The sequence below is a fragment of the Schistocerca gregaria genome, chromosome 7 (assembly GCF_023897955.1).
Source record: "Schistocerca gregaria isolate iqSchGreg1 chromosome 7, iqSchGreg1.2, whole genome shotgun sequence".
Taxonomy (NCBI): Eukaryota; Metazoa; Arthropoda; class Insecta; order Orthoptera; family Acrididae; genus Schistocerca; species Schistocerca gregaria.
Window position 1 is genome coordinate 99693562 of NC_064926.1, and position 23406 is coordinate 99716967.

The window sequence follows — 23406 nt, forward strand, 5'->3', positions numbered from 1 at the left end:
GATGTTGTCGCCAGTGGTCGGCGGAAGGTACACGTGCCCGTCGACCTGAGACCGGACCGCAGCGACGAACGGATGCACGCCAAGACCGTAGGATTCTACGCAGTGCCGTAGGGGACCGCACCGCCACTTCCCAGCAAATTAGGGACACTGTTGCTCCTGGGGTATCGGCGAACACCATTCGCAACCGTCTCCATGAAGCTGGGCTACGGTCCCGCACACCGTTAGGCCGTCTTCCGCTCACGCCCCAACATCGTGCAGCCCGCCTCCAGTGGTGTCGCGACAGGCGTGAATGGAGGGACGGATGGAGACGTGTCGTCTTCAGCGATGAGAGTCGCTTCTGCCTTGGTGCCAATGATGGTCGTATGCGTGTTTGGCGCCCTGCAAGTGAGCGCCACAATCAGGACTGCATACGACCGAGGCACACAGAGCCAACACCCGGCATCATGGTGTGGGGAGCGATCTCCTACACTGGCCGTACACCTCTGGTGATCGTCGAGGGGACACTGAATAGCGCACGGTACATCCAAACCGTCATCGAACCCATCGTTCTACCTTTCCTAGACCGGCAAGGGAACTTGCTGTTCCAACAGGACAATGCACGTCCCCATGTATCCCGTGCCACCCAACGTGCTCTAGAAGGTCTAAGTCAACTACTCTGGCCAGCAAGATCTCCGGATCTGTTCCCCATTGAGCATGTTTGGGACTGGATGAAGCGTCGTCTCACGCGGTCTGCACGTCCAGCACGAACGCTGGTCCAACTGAGGCGCCAGGTGGAAACGGCATGGCAAGCCGTTCCACAGGACTACATCCAGCATCTCTACGATCTTCTCCATGGGAGAATAGCAGCCTGCATTGCTGCGAAAGGTGGATATACACTGTACTAGTGCCGACATTGTGCATGCTCTGTTGCCTGTGTCTATGTGCCTGTGGTTCTGTCAGTGTGATCATGTGATGTATCTGACCCCAGGAATGTGTCAATAAAGTTTCCCCTTCCTGGGACAATGAATTCACGGTGTTCTTATTTCAATTTCCAGGAGTGTATATACGAGTAGCTCGACAGTTGACGCTTGTTGGAATATCACATTCACGTATTAAACACGTATCGCCATCACAGCACTCTTCATGTACATTGTCTGCGCTGTCGAGCGTATACGACACCACACATTCCACTGACTCATCTTGGAGAAACGCAAATACTTCACCTGCCACTTCTTTCTCACTCTGCGAAATTCCACGCGTTCCTTTCTGATGAAATGTCAGCTTCAGCAACTGTTGTTGTAGATATAAGGCCAATGTTCACTTTGTTTATCGATGCCATTGTTCTGCTTTGTATCAACACCACTGCCAATGTATACTATTGTGAATTACTCTTCGGGAAGGCACTTCAACTACGCTCTTAGCCTCATGCTGTGCTCAATATTGGATACCTCCAGCCCTGCCCCCTGTTGGCATTAGCAGCCAATGTTATGGGGTTGCATGGTAGACAATATGTGGAGCATCGAATGTTGGAATCATTGGCCTTTTGCGAATTCGCACCCAAAGCGTTCGTTGTTTGCATCTAAACTGGTGGCAGCAGTCACGCTGAAAAGAATACAGGTGAAATGCCGTGAAAATTTGACCACATAACGCGACTGAAGTCCGGAGAACTTTTCATCGAAAACTTATTTATATTTCTAATAACCGTCCAGATGTTTGAGACAGAAATGCTGTGAATAAAATTAGAAAAGCAGCACATCGAGTAACGAGTCTGTTCTCGAGGAGTTTTGCACTACAAATGACGACAGAGTGGTAGTCAACTCTTTCAAAGTTTACCGCTAGTACCGTAATGGCCATTTCACCAGCCTGGCTAACCATAACCCAAAAACTACGCCCGTACCAGGATTAAAATGTTTGTAGGAGGTATCACCGGCGACCAAGGCCATCAGATAGAAATTAAAATTCACTAGAAACCTATTCGCTTTAGGGTTCCGTGCCTCAACTAGAAAAAAAACGGAACTCTTATGCGGTCCCTATTTTTGCCATCTGCCTGTCCGTCCGTTAATACTTCTTTTTCTCAGGAACAGGTAGAAGTGTTCAGGGTCTATGGGTCAAATGGCTCTGAGCACTATGGGACTTAAAGCTGTGGTCATCAGTCCCCTAGAACTTAGAACGACTTAAACCTAACTAACCTAAGGACATCACACACATCCATGCCCGAGGCAGGATTCGAACCTGCGACCGTAGCAGTCGCACGGTTCCGGACAGCGCGCCTAGAACCGCGAGACCACCGCGGCCGGCAGTGTCTATGGTACTTTGGCGACGTAAAAGATGTAAACTTCTATACCAATGAAATCAAAAGATTTGGCCGTTTCTATCACATATTTTGATTTTCAGAAACTCACTCATCAAAACCTATAGCTAGACTATCCATATACGTAATTAAATATGTAGGAATCCTCAGAGTGTAAGTCTTAGTCGCACTTGTCCAGTTTTCTTTATAGTTTCAGGCCACTCGCCCAATATAGGCGGAACACGGGCTGTCAGCGTCACAAACAGCCTGCAGATCACCTGAATGGGTTCAAAACACATAAAAGCATGACAATATACACTCCTGGAAATTGAAATAAGAACACCGTGAGTTCATTGTCCCAGGAAGGGGAAACTTTATTGACACATTCCTGGGGTCAGATACATCACATGATCACACTGACAGAACCACAGGCACATAGACACAGGCAACAGAGCATGCACAATGTCGGCACTAGTACAGTGTATATCCACCTTTCGCAGCAATGCAGGCTGCTATTCTCCCATGGAGACGATCGTAGAGATGCTGGATGTAGTCCTGTGGAACGGCTTGCCATGCCATTTCCACCTGGCGCCTCAGTTGGACCAGCGTTCGTGTTGGACGTGCGTACCGCGTGAGACGACGCTTCATCCAGTCCCAAACATGCTCAATGGGGGACACATCCGGAGATCTTGCTGGCCAGGGTAGTTGACTTAGACCTTCTAGAGCACGTTGGGTGGCACGGGATACATGCGGACGTGCATTGTCCTGTTGGAACAGCAAGTTCCCTTGCCGGTCTAGGAATGGTAGAACGATGGGTTCGATGACGGTTTGGATGTACCGTGCACTATTCAGTGTCCCCTCGACGATCACCAGAGGTGTACGGCCAGTGTAGGAGATCGCTCCCCACACCATGATGCCGGGTGTTGGCCCTGTGTGCCTCGGTCGTATGCAGTCCTGATTGTGGCGCTCACCTGCACGGCGCCAAACACGCATACGACCATCATTGGCACCAAGGCAGAAGCGACTCTCATCGCTGAAGACGACACGTCTCCATTCGTCCCTCCATTCACGCCTGTCGCGACACCACTGGAGGCGGGCTGCACGATGTTGGGGTGTGAGCGGAAGACGGCCTAACGGTGTGCGGGACCGCAGCCCAGCTTCATGGAAACGGTTGCGAATGGTCCTCGCCGATACCCCAGGAGCAACAGTGTCCCTAATTTGCTGTGAAGTGGCGGTGCGGTCCCCTACGGCACTGCGTAGGATCCTACGGTCTTGGCGTGCATCCGTTCGTCGCTGCGGTCCGGTCCCAGGTCGACGGGCACGTGCACCTTCCGCCGACCACTGGCGACAACATCGATGTACTGTGGAGACCTCACGCCCCAGGTGTTGAGCAATTCGGCGGTACGTCCACCCGGCCTCCCGCATGCCCACTATACGCCCTCGCTCAAAGTCCGTCAACTGCACATACGGTTCAAGTCCACGCTGTCGCGGCATGCTACCAGTGTTAAAGACTGCGATGGAGCTCCATATGCCACGGCAAACTGGCTGACACTGACGGCGGCAGTGCACAAATGCTGCGCAGGTAGCGCCATTCGACGGCGAACACCGCGGTTCCTGGTGTGTCCGCTGTGCCGTGCGTGTGATCATTGCTTGTACAGCCCTCTCGCAGTGTCCGGAGCAAGTATGGTGGGTCTGACACACCGGTGTCAATGTGTTCTTTTTTCCATTTCCAGGAGTGTATATTAAAAGGCGAAGCATTGATATATATTTATAACTATTATGACGATCTGGTACTAAAAAAATGAACTGAGTTTTAGTTCTAAATAAAAAGTAAATTAAAAAACTAAACTCCGTCCGAAAAGACCATGAAGCTCCACTGTACCGACCGACCGCCGTGTCATCCTTAGACCACAGGCGTCACTAGATGCGGATATGGAGGGGCACGTGGTCAGAACACCGCTCTCCCGGCCGTGTGTCAGTTTACGAGACCGGAGCCGCTACTTCTCAGTCAAGTCGCTCCCCAGTTTTCCTCACAAGGAGTGAGTACACCCCGCTTTCCAACAGCGTTCGGCAGACCGGATGGTCACCCATCCAATTGCAGGCACAACCCGACAGCGCTTAGCTTAGATGATATGACGGGAACCGGTGTTACCACTGCGGAAAGGCCGTTGGATTTAAATAAAAAGCAAAATAATTAAAAGACGGCACAAAGGAGGTATATATTAAGAAGAACTGCTGCACGTTCCCTGAAAGTGAGAAGATCTACACTATAAAGGGATTGAGGGAACGGGAGACTAGGTTAGAAGTTCCATTGTATTCCATGGTGTGGGTTTATATATGAAGGGGTCAAGTGAGCCGCAATATGTAGCTGGGAGTGGATTGTGGAAGACAGAAATGGAGTAGAGGAATGGGGGGATGGATCGTGGTTGGAAGAGGAAAGAAGTGAAAGTCGATAAGTGAGTTAGGAAGTACAGATGTAGGATTGAATATGGAGGGCGAAGTTAGAGCTAATAAGCTGAATAAAGGTTAGGCGCGAATTTCTTTGTGCAGGAGAGGTAGTCATTTGAAAATTCATTGGGAGAGGGTATGTATTGTGATCGAGATTCGGCAGAAGGTCGCGAACGACAGTAAAAAGTGGTTGTTGGGCCGACTGACCGCCGGTCATCAAAAGTGATTCGGCAAGTGCGAACAGACTAACAGACTACAACAGGAAAACGGACAAGTCCAATCGGGCAATGCATAAAGCAAACACCTAAGATTTAGCGAAAATCTGAGACCAAAAGAACGCCGTGTACTGAGAAGAATAAGCGAGCGCAGCGAATTCAAAAACAAAAGGCACGGACAGGTCGTTTCGAGTGCAAAGCGGTGTGGGGAGGGAGACTTTGGCTGCTGGCAGCTCACCCCTGTTGTACTCGATCTGCTGCTGGGTGAAGGCAGGCAGCCGGGACCTTGGGCGGCCCTCGGCGGCGCTGTTGGCGTCGATGCGCTCCTTCATCACGGCCGGCCAGTCGCCCTCCGGGCTGAACAGCGGCTGTCCGAAGGCGCCGATCTGCGAACGAGGCGTCAAGCGTGGAGCATCAGCACTTCTGAAGCCATCTTAGCTGCTCTGGGTAAACGGGATGTGAGGAGCAAGCGATTGAGGTACAGCTGATGTACTGGAGAGAGAGCGCGCTCGTGTCTCAGGATTGGTGCAACAGTTTGCGACAACACACGACTGGGTCGTCATCGCACAGGACGCTGCCCGAGCTATTGGTGACCGTATGCTCGTGTAAAAGACGTATACATAGAATGCAATGGACCCCCTAATTCGTCCCTCACTGGTGAAGGTGCCAGCTTGCAACAGCCTGCATGCGACCTGAACGTTCAGCAGTGCGGTGTACTATCTCATCACTCGCGAATTGCTTACGATAAATGAGATTTTCACTCTGCAGAGGAGTGTGAGCCGATATGAAACTTCCTGGCAGATTAAAACTGTGTGCCGGACCGAGTCTCGAATTCGGGACCTTTTACCTTTCGCGGACAAATGCTCTACCAACTGAGCTACCCAAGCACGACTCACGCCCCGTCCTCACAGCTTTATTTCCACCAGTACCTCGTCTCCTACCTTCCAAACTTTACAGAAGCTCTCCTGCGAACCTTGCAGAACTAGCACTCCTGAAAGAAAGGATATTGCGGAGACATGGCTTAGCCACAGCCTGGGGGATGTTTTCAGAATGAGATTTTCATTCTGCAGCGGAGTGTGCGCTGATATGAAACTTCCTGGCAGATTAAAACTGTGTGCCAGACCGAGACTCGAACTCGGGACCTTTGCCTTTCGCGGGCAAGTGATCTACCAAGGTAGGAGACGAGGTACTGGTAGATATAAAGCTGTGAGGACGGGGCGTGAGTCGTGCTTGGGTAGCTCAGTTTAATGCAGCTCTCCATGCTGCTCTATCCTGTGCAAGCCTCTTCATCTCCGAGTAACTACTGCAACGTACATCCTTCTGAATCTGCTTGCCATATTAATCTATTGGTCTCCCTTTACGACCGCCCCTACCCCCTCCCCCCTCACGCTTCATTACTGTACTAAACTGGTCATCCCTTGGTGTCCTACCAACCGACCCCTTTTTCCAGTCAGGTTTTCTTTTCTTCCCAATTCTATTGAGTACCTCTTCATTACTCACATGATTTACCCTTCTAATCTTCAGCATTCTTCTGTAGCACCACTTTTCAAAAGGTTCTATTCTCTTCCTGTCTAAACTATTTACTGTCCATGTTTCACTTCCATACATGACCACACACCATACAAATATTTTCAAAAAAGACTTCGTAACACATAAAACTGTACAAGATGTTAACAAATTTTTCTTCTTCAGAAAAGCTTTCCTTGCCATTGCCAGTCTACATTTTATATCCTCTCTACTTCGAGCATCATCAGTTATTTTGCTCCCCAAATAGAAAAACTCCTTTACTACTTTAAATGTCTCATTTCCTAATCTAATTCCCTCAGCCTCATCCGACTTAATTCGACTACATTCCATTATTCTCGTTTTGCTTTTGTTGATGTTCATTTTATATCCTCGTTTTAACACTCCGTCTATTCCATTCAACTACTATTGCAAGGCCTTTGCTGTCACCGACAGAATTACAGTGTCATCAGTAAACTATTACTATCTCTTCTCCCTAGACGTTAATTTTTACTCTAAATTTTTCTTTTGTTCCCTTTATTGCTTCACCTTACAGTCCCATTATAAACGAACATCTGCACCTAATGTGGAAACTGAGCGATTTGTCTGCGTTCCAAAAGGGTACGATCACTGGCTTTCAGGTCAAGAGTAGAAGCATTTCCGAAACAGGTAAGTTTGTAAACTGTTCGCGTGCCGCTGTGGTTAAAGTGCACCTTGCATGGCAAAATGGCGCTGTCGAAAGCAACCCCGAGGCATCACAGGCCGCAGATGACAGACAGGGGTAAACACGGCTACGGAGACGCGTGTGGGGGAACAGACGTGCAGCTGACCGCCCAGGTGAACCGAGGGGCTACCGTCAGCGTCGGTTGAGCGTCTGTTCAGCGGACGTTGTTGCGGATGGCCCTCCGCAGCAGATGCCTGGTTCACGCTACCACGCTGACTGCTCTTCACCAGGGACGAAAGCTAGAATTTGCACGCCAGTACCTCAACTGTGCGTCCAGTGAGTGGCGGCAGGTGGCCTTTTCACACGAATTACGTTTCGTGTTCCTTCGGACAAAAGGCCGTTGTCGTGTAGGGTACGAAACGTCTGGAAGCAATCACCCTGCATCGACCGTCGCAAGGATCCAAGCCGTAAGACGGAGTTTTAAGGACTGCGGACTGTTTTCGTGGCATTCCCTGGGCGACTTTGTCGTTCTGGACGACAAATCGGATCAATAAAAGTATGCATCTTTCCTCACGGACGACATCCACCCCTACATACAGTTTGCTTTCTCTCGAGACGATGGTGTCTACCAGCAAGACAACGCAACGCGTCAAACAGTTCGCCGTCTATGTGCGTGTCTCGAAGTTTAACGTACTGCCCTCCTCAGCAAACTAAGCGTATTTAAACCAAATCAGAGTGCAGTAGGACCATCTCGATCGGGCTCTTCGTGCCCTGCATCCGCAACCGAGAATCTTGGCGTAGCTGGCCACGCCATGGCTCCACATGTCTGTCGGTACCTCGCTGATTCTCTTAATGCACGCCTCGTAGCGGGTCGCGCTGCAAAAGGCGTCTTTCAGGGTTCTGACAAGTGATCACGTTAATGTGACTGGACAGTGTGAATCTGTACTCTGCTAAACAATACTGAAGTGTTGGGCAGAAGCTTCTTCCCGTTCCATCACATATTAAGGTTTCTTTTTCACTCACGGATGCAGAGCGGGAAGAATAATTGTTTATATGCCTTTGAGGACGCTTACTCAACGTTACATGGTGAAAACAGTCAAGAAAACAGAGTTGCAGAAATAACCCTATGGTATCCGTGTTATGAGATCGTATCACTCGTTTTAGATTTTTCTGGACCAACATATTACATTTTCATGACTAGACAAATTCTTATATACGGGATAATGTATTCTACAACGACACTACCACTTTAGATATTGACGGAAGCAACTGGCTTAACTTTACCGTGGAGGTGTCTGAACTTGACGAATACAGTCGTTGCGAAACTGTAGTGTTAGCCACATGCGTTCTCTCACTGGACTCCTGCACGTATGATGACGAGAACGGGATACCTGCCATAGGCTACAGCTTTCCATAGTGCAGTACGTTGGAGAGGTACGTCATTCAGCAGCCAGGCTAGGTTTGCACTGTTGGTCTGTAGAGTTCGAGATCTGGACTCGTTGTTCATCTGCCCCATTCGGGTGATATCCGTCAACAGTCACCATACACAGCCCTTCTGCTACGCTGTACGTTCTGTGGATTGCAATCAGTTCTCTACAAGACACGTTGACAGTCTTACGCTGGCGTTCGCGCTCACGAGGTCGTGAAAGTGCCGAGTCTCATTGACCAGGCGTCGGGGCTGATGTTTTTGGGCTGAGATGAGCTGCACGGCGTGTTCTCTGAGACTCTCCGCTGGTGAGTCAGCGCGTCAAATGGCGTTATGTCATTGCTTGCAAGTGTGCTGCAAGATGATTTCTCCACATGGCAGCGTATGGGGTTTGCTGAACTACTCTGTGCTTTCCAGCAGGACGACAAATCCTCCTTAGTAACCTGATACAGAGAAATGTAAAGCGTCTATCTAGCCACCTCTTTATTCCACAGCACTGTCAGCAACAAGCGATCCCTCGTCGAGTTAGTATGCCGTCGACGTAAGACAGATCTATAAGAATGCTGGTGTGTGATAGGAACATCAGTACATGGCGTAACACCGCGTCATTCAGACTAGGAAGTGACAGAGTACCAGCGTCTGTCTAATTTTTCATATAGGTTAGTCGGCATTCCATCTGTGTCACCTACATAGACAAAAAGACATAAAATGGAAACCCTTTCGGTGCTTACCGTTACAGCTCTGTATCTTCACCAGACACTCTTGCGACTACGTAAGACAGCTGACCGTATCGAAGTCGCAGAGATTACCGATTGTGCCTGCAGGGAGTCATTGAGCATCGCAAACTGGACCTGTTCGCTATTGCTACACGTAACCCATCACCTTTCATATATGCATTTACATACATGTCTAATGTTTTTATATCATTCATGTAATAGTGAATGTTCTTACTAACGCTATTGGTCAATGCGCTTTATCAAAGAACATATTATTCAACCGGGGTTTGTAGGGGGCGGGGTAGATGACGGATGACGAGTTTCTTCGAGGATTTTTTGGGGTACTGTTCATAATAATAAACTCAAAACAGCTCGATATTACAGCGTCTTGTGTAGGAGCTTAAGTACTAGAAGTACACATCACAAGTCTATTCAAGCCCAATTTTGTGCTGAACCAGTTTAATCGTTGAAACAAGAACACTCACCACAAACTGCATCATGCGCTCGGAAGCCTCTTGGTCCTCAGGACTGGATGCGTTCTTCGGCTCGTGCCACTCACTGTTGAGCACGATTCCGACGCGACCTGCAACAGCATTGCAACAAATAGGGTTACGTTGATATAAAACGGGTCAACACAGTGCTCGCCGAAAGAGCAGTCGTTCTCAGTGTTTGTTTAGGACCGATTCCACTTAAAGTAATGGACCAGTACAAGGGCGAGAGAAAGAGACAGGTCGCTGGAACTGAAAGGAGACAAAAGTCAAGAAACCTCCAACTTCAAAGGCGTTAAGACATTTCAAACAAACGCTCAGAGCTCCTCTGCAGTTCTCTGAAACCAGGTTAAAACCGAACATTTGAGTGTAAGTTTACCGGTAGCGTCCATTCTTACAGAACACGGAAGACCAAGAAGTGCAGAAGCAGAACACGGGGGGGGGGGGGGGGGGGGGGGGGCTGCAATGTACTGATCATCTGTTACGATTACTGTCCTCCAGAGAGCCGAATTATGAGCCACCAGCGACAACGTTTACTTTTTTCTCCTTTTTATAAAATTTTATTGACACTTGATGTGTGTATGGTGAAGTTTCGGGTTTTAAAAATAAATATTAAGTTTTTACATTAACTACCGTTTATTACCCTTAAAACTGGTTTGTTACGTGATATCACGATCAGTTTCGATTGCTTCTCTGTAATATAAGGCCCGCTACGAAAATGAATTGCACCCTAGACAATCACTAGTTGTTGTCAGGCTATACGCCCTACGACAGTCATGTTCGTTTCCTATCACTGACAGGGGTGTCTCAAGACTCGTCTTTGGACTGAAATCTCATTGAATGGAGTAGAATTGTCTTCAGTGATGAGTCCCGCTTCGAACTGATAACCAGCGAAGACATGCATGGAGACTCCCTGGACAGTAGGTGGATACCAACCTGAATGCCACACGACATATGGCCCATCAGCCAGGAGTTATGGCCTGTGCTGCTATTTCTTTCCATAGCAGGATCCCTTCGGTTATCATTAGTGGCACCCTTACAGGATAGCAGTACGTAGACAATATTCTACCCCTGTTTTGTTGCCCTTCGTGGCAAGCCATCGTGTGCTTACATTTCAGCAAGATACTGCCCTTCCGCACACGCCGGTAGTTTCTACTGCTTGTCTTGGTGCTTGCCAAACGTTACCTTGGCCAGCAGTGTCGGCGAATCTTCCCCTTCCCCCGTCCCCATCCTCCCCCCCCCCCCCCCCAAATCGAGAACGTTTGGTAGCTTTATGGGCAGAGCCCTCCAACCAGCTAGGGATTTTGACAATCTAAGACGCTGATTGACCGAATTTGGTACGGTATGCCTCGGGAGAACGTCCAACAGCTGTAGCTATCAATCCCCAGGCAGATACGCTAACCGTCCCGCCATCCTTGCGCAGTGCCTTTGGACAGCCCACCATAGTCCAAATTCCCATCCACATCTCAGCCCGCTTGGCCTTCCCCAAAACTCGAATAGCATTGCTGTCTCTGGAACCATATAGTTTCGTTTGGCACTTATGCCTGGATTTCAGGTAGGATCCCCAGTTTCATTCGATGCTGAGGTGGTATTCAAACACAACTGGAGAGCCTGTGCAACGCTGTTGAAGTTTAGGAGGAATACTCAGCGGGCTTAGGGGTAGATGGGATTTTGGACTGAGGAGGGAGGTGTACAAGGTTAGTCTGTGCAGTTGCTCGCCGCCACAATGGCTAGGTGAGGTAGTTGGTAATGTATCTGCCTTGTGAGCAGGAAATCAAAGTGCGAATCCAGGCAATGTTAGAAATTTCCTTTCGTCACTTCACTTAGCATGTACACAACATTGCGAAGGTAACTGTATTTTATGGACATTTGTCAACTGTGGTAGTTAAAAGTGCACGTCATCGATGAGCCATACAACTCATAAATTGGGCACTTGCTGACTGGAGGCGTGTGGTGTTGTCCTCCCTCTTTGCTAATGATGTACGACGGCTATAGTTGAGTCAGCATAATGAGATCCCTACAGCGGCTGGGCCCAGCAGCTTTGTACGCCTACGTCAATCGGTCAAGTAAAGCGATTTTGTAAACGTGTTGTTGCAGCTCTGTAGACGACTATTGTTTTCGCGTACAGCCCTTAGCACTGCGCAGCTAAAAGCTGGCAACATCGGCACTAACTGTGAAGGAACTTCTTATACCGACTTGACTATAGGGCACTGACGACCCAGTGAGGCGTTTATCCCACATTGTGTGGAGGATGTAATTCAAGCTGGAGCTGGTTGCGTAATGTTTTAATGGTGTTTTTCGTACCGTGAGGTGGGCGACTCATTCAGGTTACAGTAACCGTGCTCATCACGACTGTAACTGGGTGCACCTGCCTAGTGAGCAGGAAATTCAGGTTCCAATCCCAGCGTTGGTACAATTTTTCATTCGCCACTTCACGAAGCATATGCACAACATTCCCGGAGACAAAATGTTGCCCGCACTTCTACGTCTTCATTATGATTATACTGCAGTCCCGTTTTCCAAGAAGACAATAGCTGTGTTCATACGGCTGCAGACTTACATTCCTGGTTTGAGGAAGACTCTGGAACCCTACAGCAATTCGACTAGCCCACTGAATCAGGCGAACTCAATCGCATAGAAAACACTTGGGACTGTCTGGAAGAGCACCTGAAGTGTACCAATGAACATCCCACAATTTTGTATCTGTGTGGTATATAATCATCAATGAAAGACTCCAGATGGGTACTGCATGCATGAAGAGACTAATGCACTTTCCTCGCCAAATTGGTGCCATTAACAAGGCTAGAAGCTTGAGGCTCGAGGTGTGATGTCTCGTGAGGGTGACTTAATTGTGCCCGGTGTGCTCAGTCCTCGACGCCGCCGGGCGTGCCCTCTGGTGGCTTACCCTGCTGCGTGGCCCTGTACGTGTCGTTGTAGAGGTGCCAGACGCGGGCGTGCGCGTTGATGACGGTGTAGTAGGTGAGGTAGTCGCCGATGCCGGGGGCGTTCTGAGAGGGCGGCGTGCCGCCGCTGGTCGTGTAGCCGCCGGCGAAGATGGTGGGCTCGTTGAACGTGATCCACCACTTCACCTGTCAACACCAGCACACAGGACGTGAAGCAACCGTCCCTCAGCACAGGTAGCCAGCACTGCTCCGATTACGTGTTTCTACGCACTGCTAAGCGGCCAGCAGTTGACGTGTCTACTGTGCATTACGTAGTGGACTGTGCTTGCTACCATGTTTTCTTCAAAAAAATGTTCAAATGTGTGTGAAATCTTATGGACTTAACTGCTAAGTTCATCAGTCACTAAGCTTACACACTACTTAACCTAAATTATCCTAAGGACGAACACACACACCCATGTCTGAGGGAGCACTCGAACCTCCGCCGGGACCAGCGGCACAGTTCATGACTTCAGCGCCCAAGACCGCTCGGCTAATCCCGAGCGGTCATGATTTTTTTCCCCGTTTCATTCGTGAAAGTACCGAGATGCAAGTAACTGATACCTTTTGAAACGTCCCCTTAGAAAAATTATACAACACTGGTCTATGAGAAACAATTATACACGAATGTGCTTAAACTGACACACAATGTTTTTAGCGCAACGCAATCTGACTTCCAAAAATCCCTACGAAAGAATGGCTCTGACTAACATTAACCTATATGTTTCACAAATCACTTACCTCACAAAAATCTTCGTTACTCGAACTACTGCAATACAGCGAGCGCCACTACCGCCAGCTAACTAAAAAATTCAAACTACGGAAGTCACTAACTACTGGTAGGCACAGTTAGCAAATATATATCAGTTCATGACACCAATTCTTACAAATTTCAAAACTCCGCCATGTCTCTCCCCACGTCCACCAGTGCTGGCGGCTCACCTCCAACTGCGCAACGCTACGCGCTGTTAGCATCCAGCTGCCGCTGCCCAAAACTACAATGGCAGACAACAATGCAAACCAGCCACAGACTGCACAGCCAGTGATTTTTATACAGAGCGCTACGTGGCGGCGGCGTTACCAATAAAAATACCTAAACAGCCTACTTACACTTTAAGTGGAATCACTTCTTATACTTACTTAATTACTAGGACTGATCCAGAAGTATGAGAGTCACTCCAAAATAAATGCACAGCATTTTTTTAAATATATGATTTATTTTACGCACCTTGATTATTTTTACAGTATTTTGATACGTTCTCGGGAGACTGTCAGTTTTCTACATAAACTCCATCAATTCAACTATGGAACTTAAGCCCATACATGTGGCCGGTAAAAGTCACGACCAGCAAGTCTGATCCACTGTTTAGCAGCCTTTACAAGGGAGTCAACATCTTCAAACGTCGTTCTGCGCAGGGATTACTTCAGTTTACCGAAGAGGTGGTAATCACAGTCCGAGATAAGCATAGCCTCATCCCTTAGAATCACTGGAAATACAACTGCACTTTACAGAGAACTCGACAGTGTTGTACTGCTTTTGCGATGGACGTAAACTTCGTCAGCTTTCGGCAAAACACGTAGAGAGTATCCTACACGACTACTCACTAAGATAGATCATTGTCGGATTGTCTTAATCTCCGCAAAACTCGTATGGAGAAGCGCAGCCAGTCATACTATACGCCTCTTACACCATCCCCTCCGGACAAACTGGCTAAAGTGACACATTTCTGGAGGTACAAAGAGGGGGTTCTTGTAGCGGAAAGGTGGGGAGCGGGGTTCATTCCGTCACTATTATCGGAACCCGTCAGGCGCAAGCCTTTTTGAACTTGGAGAGTCTCAGTATTGTGCCGACACTCGCTTCTCCTAGAGTTCGTTCACTTTTATGCGTTTGTCAGCAGACGCGTACACGCTGCTGCCAGGTAGGCAGACAGTCTGCTTGCCCGGCGACAAACTCTCCTAAACGCTGGCCACCGTCTCGTTCTCACGCCACAAGCAACTCCGTAACTAACGAACATCAACTAAAGCAGCCATCTTGACGAAGAATTACCACTGCGCGACTTGCCGGAACATACCGAATTAGATATGAATACGAGTGGGAAGAATATTTCTATCCAAAGATGTACAACGAAAGTTGGATTTTTGGAAAAATGTTGTGCATTTCTTTGAGAGCGACCCTTATAGCGGTAATGCAACCCAACGACGAAAAAACGTTTTTTAATGTAAGCGCATTATTCTTGCGGTTGTTTTCTGTATGGTAATATGATAACGAAAATCTGTAACATCCATCATTTTTGCAAATAACACAAGATATGAAAAGAAAAATACATTTTTTTGATGTGACATACATGTTTCAAGTACTATTTCAGTTAATGCTAATATGAAACTGAAGAGTGAAAGGTTGATTCTGGAAGCTTTTTCTAACCTGTAGCTATGCCGTTTTACCACCACATTCTTTCTTCCAGGAGTGAAGTCGGTAGTACACAGGGTGTGTCTCCTAACAGTCGTCAGGCGCATTTTCTCTATAATCAAAATTTTTATTTAGTGCCACGTTCGCTACTGGAATGAGTAGCTGGAGTCACCCCCCCTCGAACACCACTCAAGACGTCTTTCATTCGACGCCCAATCTGGAGGGAAACCTTGTATTTGCTTCCGTTTAGAAACAAAATGGTTTTTAAGTGGAATTTTAACTGCCCATCATATAGAGCGGTCAAAAATTCTTCTACCGCTATACTGTATTAACGATATGTGTCAACACGGACAGTGAAACACAGTTAATCACCAGTACACCGGCGGCGACAGCACTGCCTTGACTCGCTCTGACTGCTGCCAGCATGCAGGAGAGAAGAACTACTCAGTAGCTGCTGGGGTACCGGTTATCCTTTGTTTTATTGCTGTCCGTGTTCATAAATATCTTAAAACAATACGGCACTAGACAAATTGGGGACCACTCTTTCGAATGGACACATAAGACTCTACTTTAAAAACTATTTTGTTTGTTACGGCGAAGAAACCGACGCTTTACGTCCATACCGTGCGTTGCTTGAATAAAAGCAATGAGCACTACTCCTATGGGTTGATGGTGGTGGTTCGTGTTTAACGTCCCGTCGACAACGAGGTCATTAGAGACGGGTTAGGGAAGGATTTGAAAGGAAATCGGCCGTGCCCTTTCAAAGGACCCATGCCGGCATTTGCCTGAAACGATTTAGGGAAATCACGGAAAACCTAAATCAGGATGGCCGGAGACGGGATTGAACCGTCGTCCTCCCGAATGCGAGTCCAGTGTGCTAACCACTGCGCCACCTCGCTCGGTCCCTATGGGTTGACTTCAGCTACACTTACCAGTAGCGAACCTGTAGCTACCACCCGAAACATCAGAGCAAAAGCGCCTAACGAATCTTAGGAGAGACACCCGATATACCATAACTACTATGACCAACTCTTTGGTTTTTCTTTTTGTGCCACACCCTCGAGGATTGGAAAAAAGAAGTTGCACGTTAAGTTGGCTACTGTGAAGTAGTTTGTTAAGGCGGTACCGAAACACGGAGCTTTGGTCTGGAGGACGTTTAATACAAGAGCAAACTTTGCTGCAGAGTGAAAGAATAATTATTGTTTGGACAATCTAAAAATATTAGGGTGCACTGAAATTTGTTCATTGCTAAAGTTCTTTTTGATACGTAGGCCATAACGAGAACCGTGAGCTACAAGCGAAGGAGTGCTCAGTTGGCTAACCGCATTACGGAGAAACGAGACGAATACAATAGTCCCGAATATCACCAAGAACAACATTAGAAACTAGGTGAGCAGAAATCTGCTGAAGATACAATAGAAAAATTGAAAGTAAGTTTGCATGATTGGAGATGTGCAGTTCAGGTGAAGAACACTTAATTCGACGGTGGCCTAGGGCTATAATCAAAAATTTTTTTTAGTCCCACAGACACGTCGATCCCGTGGATTTACTCGGCGCTGCCACTGAGCGAGAGGAGGCCAAAAGCCCACTCAGACCCTCACTCACCCTGTCGCCGTAGGTGTCGAAGAGCAGTCTGGCGTACTCTACGAAGTAGTCCGCCATGATGGGGTTGGGCCAGCCTCCGATGTACTGCAGCGCCTGTGGCAGGTCCCAGTGGTACATCGTCACCTGCGAACCAAATAACGTTCTGGTGAGAACCCTGGAGGATTGGCAGATCATCTGGAACTGGAACTTAGTTGTTTACAACATCTCATCGGCTCAGATGCACCTGTAGAGCCTATTTTTGAAGCGCCAAGTAAAACATAACTTGCATTGTGCTGCGCTGCGTTATCAAACTACGTATGACCAGTTGCTAGTTTGAATTGAAACTCCGCGTCTATAGCTCTGCATGTGACCTTCAGTGAATAAATAACCTCAGCTGTAAAGACAATAATGTGTTCCGAAACGGTAATCAGGGAGATAGAAATAATGTGAATAGATTTCGGTTATCTTCCCCTTTGTAGGAAGTGCGAAACTTTATAAAATGTACTCTACTACATACTGTATGGTACGGTGGACAGCACACAGAACCACTCTTGCTTTACCATACGTGGATGATACACACTGTGACAGGTTTTAGGTACCTCGTTGCTAAGGCAGAATTTCTCTAATTGTGTCCTCGAGGCCGTTACATGAGACGTAAGGTAGACGTATTAATGCGCTTAACGAGTAGTAGTGTAATGTGTGATCTCGGAGTTAAGGTACTACTTCTCTCCACAGTACACAACATCTCTCTTGTAACATCTATCATTGGAGTTTGATAAGAATTTCAGACACAGACTTCGTACTGACTAAGCACACTCGTGGCGAATGCGCCAGCCGTTCTTCATATCTTCTCTACCTCTTCAGCTAATCCAACTTCGACTGCATAGACGTATCACTGGATATGCATAAGCGTCGCAGTCATGTTTAAAATCAATCAACTCGTCTTTCCATCTCTCATCAAGTTGTTCCAGGAAGACTGAAAATGTACTGAGAATTCACGTTGGTTTTTGCAAAGCTTTATAGAACATGGAACCTAGTCTACATATCTTCTTTGGCTTGCTTCAGCATTCATTAAGAAGCATTGTCTGTAGCTTTCCCGCCGCTGCCTGGAGTTTCTTGAAGATTTGGAAAGTGACAGACTCACTACCGCTCACGTTATTGATTTAAGGGTCTAGTTTTGCAATGAATGAAGATGATGTACTTTTAGCGTTAACGGAAGCCACTTTCTCCTACAGTTTTATGCTGGCCATGATGAATTTATCTAATGTATCTGCGAGCTAGACAACGAGAGGATATCATAGTTTTATATTCATTTGAGGGGCTTAGCTCAGTCGGTTGAAGGTAGTCGACTATTATACTAAAAATATCTTAGTTACGTAGCAGACGCTCCTTTTGATAACTATATCACCTGTGTCTGAATATAAGCTACCATTTTTGGTACTTTCGCTAAACGAGCTCTCAGTGAAGAGGGATGTTCAAAGGAAGCAATTTCATCTTGTAAACATTCTGCAGAGGTTCATGCAGTCTTCCACTAACATGTTTTGATATTCAGCCGTTTCTTCGTTACCTGCTAATTCCGATTAATGAAGCGAATGTAAGCTTGCAGGCTATTGATTCATTAGTTCGCATTACAAACTCTGCTTTATTCATCATACCGAAAAACATTTATTCAGTATTAAAGGCCATATCGGCAATTATTTTCGAAACACTGCCGTTACTGAAAGGAACCAAATTCATCCTGGCGTATACATCAGACCCCAGCAGTGTACCGATAGTTTCTTTAATTGTGGGCAATTCAAGTGTTTTGGCTATTGTGCGTGATTTCTCTCGTTTCACTAATAATAATGAAACTTTATAAGAAGTAAGTATGCCTTTATCAGAGTGAGAGAGGATCATTCGAATATGTTCCTTAGAGTGTTGTATTCTCCAACATTGATTTTAAAAATTGGAAAAATCATGCACGTTCACTCACTTTTTCCGAATGTGATTTTCCAGAGGGATAGCTCAGTCTGGAATGTTTCATTCATCATTTAATAATGGCTATTCATAAATGAGTAAACGGGGTCCGTCTCGCAACAACTGGAGCTTTCCGCACAAGCCCTTTCAACAGCACACTTGTGGAGGCTGGTGTCCCTCCATTAAGGATCCGGCGCCAACGACTACTGGCCGCTTATGCTGCGCGTGTTTGTAGCTTGCCCACGCATCCAAATTACCGTCTCCCGTTTCCCAACTCGGTCGTCCATCTTCTAGAACGGTGGACCCGGTCAGGGTATACGATCGCGGTTCGCGTCCGGGATCTTCTCTCTGGCCTTGAGTTTTTCCCTCTGCCACCTCTTTTTCGAGCCCATTTACGTATACCTCCGCGGTGTGTGCCCCGCCCATGCCTTCGGCTGTATTTGGCACAGGGCCTGAAGGACTCAGTATCTCCTGAGGCCCTCTGCCGACGCTTTCTTTCCATCCTTGCCGCGTTTCATGGCTCTGACGTGGTCTATACCGACGGTTCGATGGTTGCTTATCGTGTTGGTTATGCTATTGCTCTTGGGGATCATTCTGAACAACGGTCACTGCCGACTGGCTGCAATGTTTTCACTGGAGAGCTGGTTGCCATCTCTCGCGCCCTAGAGTATATTCGCTCCTGCTCAGGTGAGTCCTTCGTTATTTGCAGCGACTCCCTGAGCGGTTTACGAACTATCGACCAGTGTTTTTCTCGCTCTCGCCTGGTGATGGCTATCCAGGAGTCCCTCCATACTCTTGACCGTTGCGGCTGATCCGTGGTCCTTCTGTGGACCCCAGGTCATGTCATCATCCCGGGTAATGAACGGATTGACACGCTGGCCAAACATGCCGTCAGTGAACCGGACCTAGAGATTGGCCTTTTAGAGTGTGAGCTCCAATCAATTTTTGCGGCAGAAGGTACCTGGAGTGATGAATGGCGCACCTTCACTCAACAAACTTCGGGTCGTCAAGGAGGCTACCGGTGTGTGGCGCTCCTCCTTGCGGGCCTCTCTCAAGGACTCCGTTGTTCTCTGCCGGCTACGCATTGGCTACACCTGGCTGACGCACGGTCATTTGTTGCTCCGCGAGGACTCACTCCTCTGTCGCTGTGGTTCAGCTTTGACGGTGGTCCACATTTCGTTGGACTGTCCACTTTCAACTGCGCTCACGCAGACGTTTTCGCTGCCTGATACGTTCTCTGCACTTTTAACAGATGACGCTGCAATCGCAGGCTTAGTTTTGAGTTTATTCTCGCAGGGGGCTTTTATCGGTCGATCTGAGGGTTTGTGTCTCCTTTTGTGTTGAGTCTGGCCTCTGGCCTACGGTTTTAGTGTGTCTCTTTGGTGGTTGGCCTTTCCTTTTCTTGCTACCATAGTCGGCCAACCACTGTAACACTCTGTGTATTTCTTTAATTCCTCTTTTCTGGTCTTTGTCTATGTCTTTCTTGTTCTGTGTCGTCCCTTGCTTGTTTTTGTTCCACTTTGGTTTTCATTATTGTGGAAAAAACCAACCAACCAACCAACGACAAATGAGAGACATCGGCAGTTGTAGATTACTTGGCGAAGGGATGAATCCACTTTCCAAGTATACACTGGAATGTTGGTGACTTTTGCTTTCCTCAGTCGTTCCGAGAAAAATAGCTTCCACGATGTCCTGGTTATGTTACCGTCGCCTAGATGCCGCAGTCTGTTCCCCGCGCTCCACCCACGTAGGGGTGCAGCTCAGCAACTTGGTCGGTCTGAGTGCTGTCGCCTTGCTGCTGTCAGAGAAGCGGTCCGTGCCGGGCCGGTGTGCGGATCCACCTCGTCAGAGCTTTGGCTGAGTCCGAGTTCGCTCCTCTTGGTGGGCGCCTGATGATTTCAAGGCACAACGTCTGCTCGCTTCTCAGCTACTTCGGCTTGTTCATATTAAGGTATTAATTGTTGAGTAACTCTAATGAAACTATTATCGAATTCGTAGGTTTCTTTAAGCTATCATGATCACATTTTTGAACTGACTGACAGTGAAAATATCACTTTAATAAATGTTAATGGCTTCAGCTGTAGTGTATTATTGTACCGATATTTATGAAATAATAGTGATACACATTATGTCTGTTTTTAGCTTCAAGAACAATCAAAAGAGAAAACATAGGATGGTCGCCCCTGGCTCTCAGAGAGTCCCCTTTCCACTACAACGCCCTCCCTGTCACTCAACCCCTTCGAGAAATGAATCCCCCTCCATCACAGGAGGCAGTAATGCACTGTGGAGGACCACTGTAGTAGATTACTACTAGCAGCTGATCGCGAAATTTTTATTGTGTAGTTCCGCTGCGGATGCCTTCTTGCTCTGCGAGCTGCCTCTGGTTTCATATTAGCCATAGTCGAAATTGATGCTGATGTGCTTTATGCACGTTAATGTCTTTCATTTCTGGATGATAGGATCACAGTGTATGTACATGTAGAAACACCCTCAGTTCAACGTAATACCGGGATCAGGTTGTGGTACGGTTGCTATATGTATATGATGTATGAAAGTAGTTGTAAAGAGACGTTTACTGTAGTGAAAGTGGTTGGCTTATTCAGTAATGGTGAGCCAACCACATAGTCTGTATATGTGTCTTTATCTGTTTACATGACTGTCAGTTGAGTAATTATACATGGCGCAGCAAAACGATACAGGCAGACATCCAGGCGCTGTAGCGGATGTCTGAAAGATCCAATTGCTTATGGTAACTGTAATCTGTAAATGTCATCCAACGACGCTACGGACTGCGAAAGTCATAGGAGCCAACGCTGCCGCTAGTCCACCCCTTAAGCAAAATATGCGAGTTTGTGGAGTGACAGGTCGCAATCGCAAGCGGAGGTTCTCCCAGTTGACCCGACACCACTCGTGACTTAAGATGATGCCAAACGCGTCCACACTTACCACAGCGTCTCTGTAGAGACTGCTGAGAACGATCTCCACATATACGTCAGCGTACAAACTTAAAAGGGGGTGGCCAAAGCCACAGGCATTTGCCGTTACAAATCGCAGTGCAGTGTCGTCAGATGGCGTTTCCACACACTCGTTGCTATCCTCAGTTTAAGCCTCAATACACACTCTACATCGCGATGAAGTCTGTCGGTATTGCGTTGTTGCGCCATACATGTTGAACAGTGAAACGAAGTTTATTACACACATCAAAAAAAAGTTTTGCGCCATCCCCGTTCCCATAAATCCTGAAGATAGAAGTTGACTGTGGATATTGTATCACAGACACAGTTCCTTTGACTGTTCCGAGATGTCACTAAACCAGCCCAAAGATGTAAACAACTATGCATGAGCAGCGGCTATTAGACGGAGGGGGTCTGACAGCCGATCAGTTCGAGTCATTCCACCAGGAAGGAGGCACACGGCTCGTGTTGTCTGCAGTTCAACCATGCCTAGATGGTCAATACCGCGGTTCGATCGCGTCCGCATTGTTACTCCGTGCCAGGAAGGGAAGTGTCCAGGCCCCTCGGAGTCAACTAAAGCGATGTTGTTCGGACATGGAGGAGATACAGAGAGACAGGAACTGTCGTGACATGCCTTGTTTAGTCTCCCCAAGGGCTACTACTGCAGTGGACGACCGCTACCTACGGATTATGGCTCGGAGGAACCCTGACAGCAACGCCACCAAGTTGAATAATGCTGTTCGTGCAGTCACAGGACGTCGTGTTACGACTTAAACTGTGCACAATAGGCTGCATGATGCGCAACTTCACTCCCGACGTCCATGGCGGGGTCCATCTTTGCAACCACGACACCATGCTGCGTGGTACAAATGGAGCCAACAACATGCCGAATGGACCGCTCAGGATTGGCATCACATTTTCTTCACCGATGAGTGTCGCATATGCCTTCAACCAGACAATCGTCGGAGACACGTTGTTCAGCCAGTGGAGAAAGGTGGAAGTTCGGTGGTTTGGCGTGGCATTATGTGGGGCCGACGTACGATGCTGGTTGTCATGGAAGGTGCCGTAATGTCTGTACGATAAGTGAATGCCATCAAAAAAATGGCTCTGAGCACTATGGGACTCAACTGCTGTGGTTATCAGTCCCCTAGAACTTAGAACTACTTAAACCTAACTAACCTAAGGACATCACACACATCCATGCCCGAGGCAGGATTCGAACCTGCGACCGTAGAAGTCGCACGGTTCCGGACTGCGCGCCTAGAACCGCGAGAGCACCGCGACCGGCCGTGAATGCCATCCTCCGACCGATAGTGCAACCATATCGGCAGCTTATTGGTGAGGCATTCGTCTTCATGGACGACAATTCGCGCTCCCATCGTGCGCATCTTGTGAATGACTTCCTTCAGGATAACGACATCGCTCGACTTGAGTGGCCAGCATGTTCCCCAGACATAGCCCTATCGAAAATGCCTGGGATAGATTGAAAAGGGCTGTTTATAGACGACGTGACCCACCAATCACTCTGAAGGATCTACTCGGAATCGCTGTTGAGTAGTGGTACAATTTGGACCAACAGTGCCTTGATGAACTTGTGGACACTATGCCACAACGAACACAGGTATGCATCAATGCAAGAGGAGGTGTTATTGGGCATTAGAGGTACCGGTGTGTACAGTAATCTGGACGAACAATACCGAAGGTGTCGCTGTATGGTAGTACAACATGCAATGTGTGGTTTTCATGAGAAATAACAAGGGCGGAAATGATGCTTATGTCTATCTCTATTTCAATTTTCTGTATAGGTTCAGGAACTCTCGGAAACGAGGTGCTG

At 47.7% G+C, this 23406-nt stretch overlaps 1 protein-coding gene across 1 annotated transcript in view; it reads right to left on the bottom strand.

The window, feature by feature from the left end:
* LOC126281622 (myrosinase 1-like) overlaps positions 1-23406 on the bottom strand; it is a 41208-nt gene that overhangs the window by 8240 nt on the left and 9562 nt on the right. Inside the window, exons 4-7 of the mRNA XM_049980744.1 lie at positions 16684-16806; positions 12635-12818; positions 9727-9824; positions 5171-5318 (exon numbers count right to left, since the gene is read on the bottom strand). Coding sequence (XP_049836701.1) covers positions 5171-5318; positions 9727-9824; positions 12635-12818; positions 16684-16806 — 553 coding nt within the window. The remainder of the gene's footprint in view (positions 1-5170; positions 5319-9726; positions 9825-12634; positions 12819-16683; positions 16807-23406) is intronic.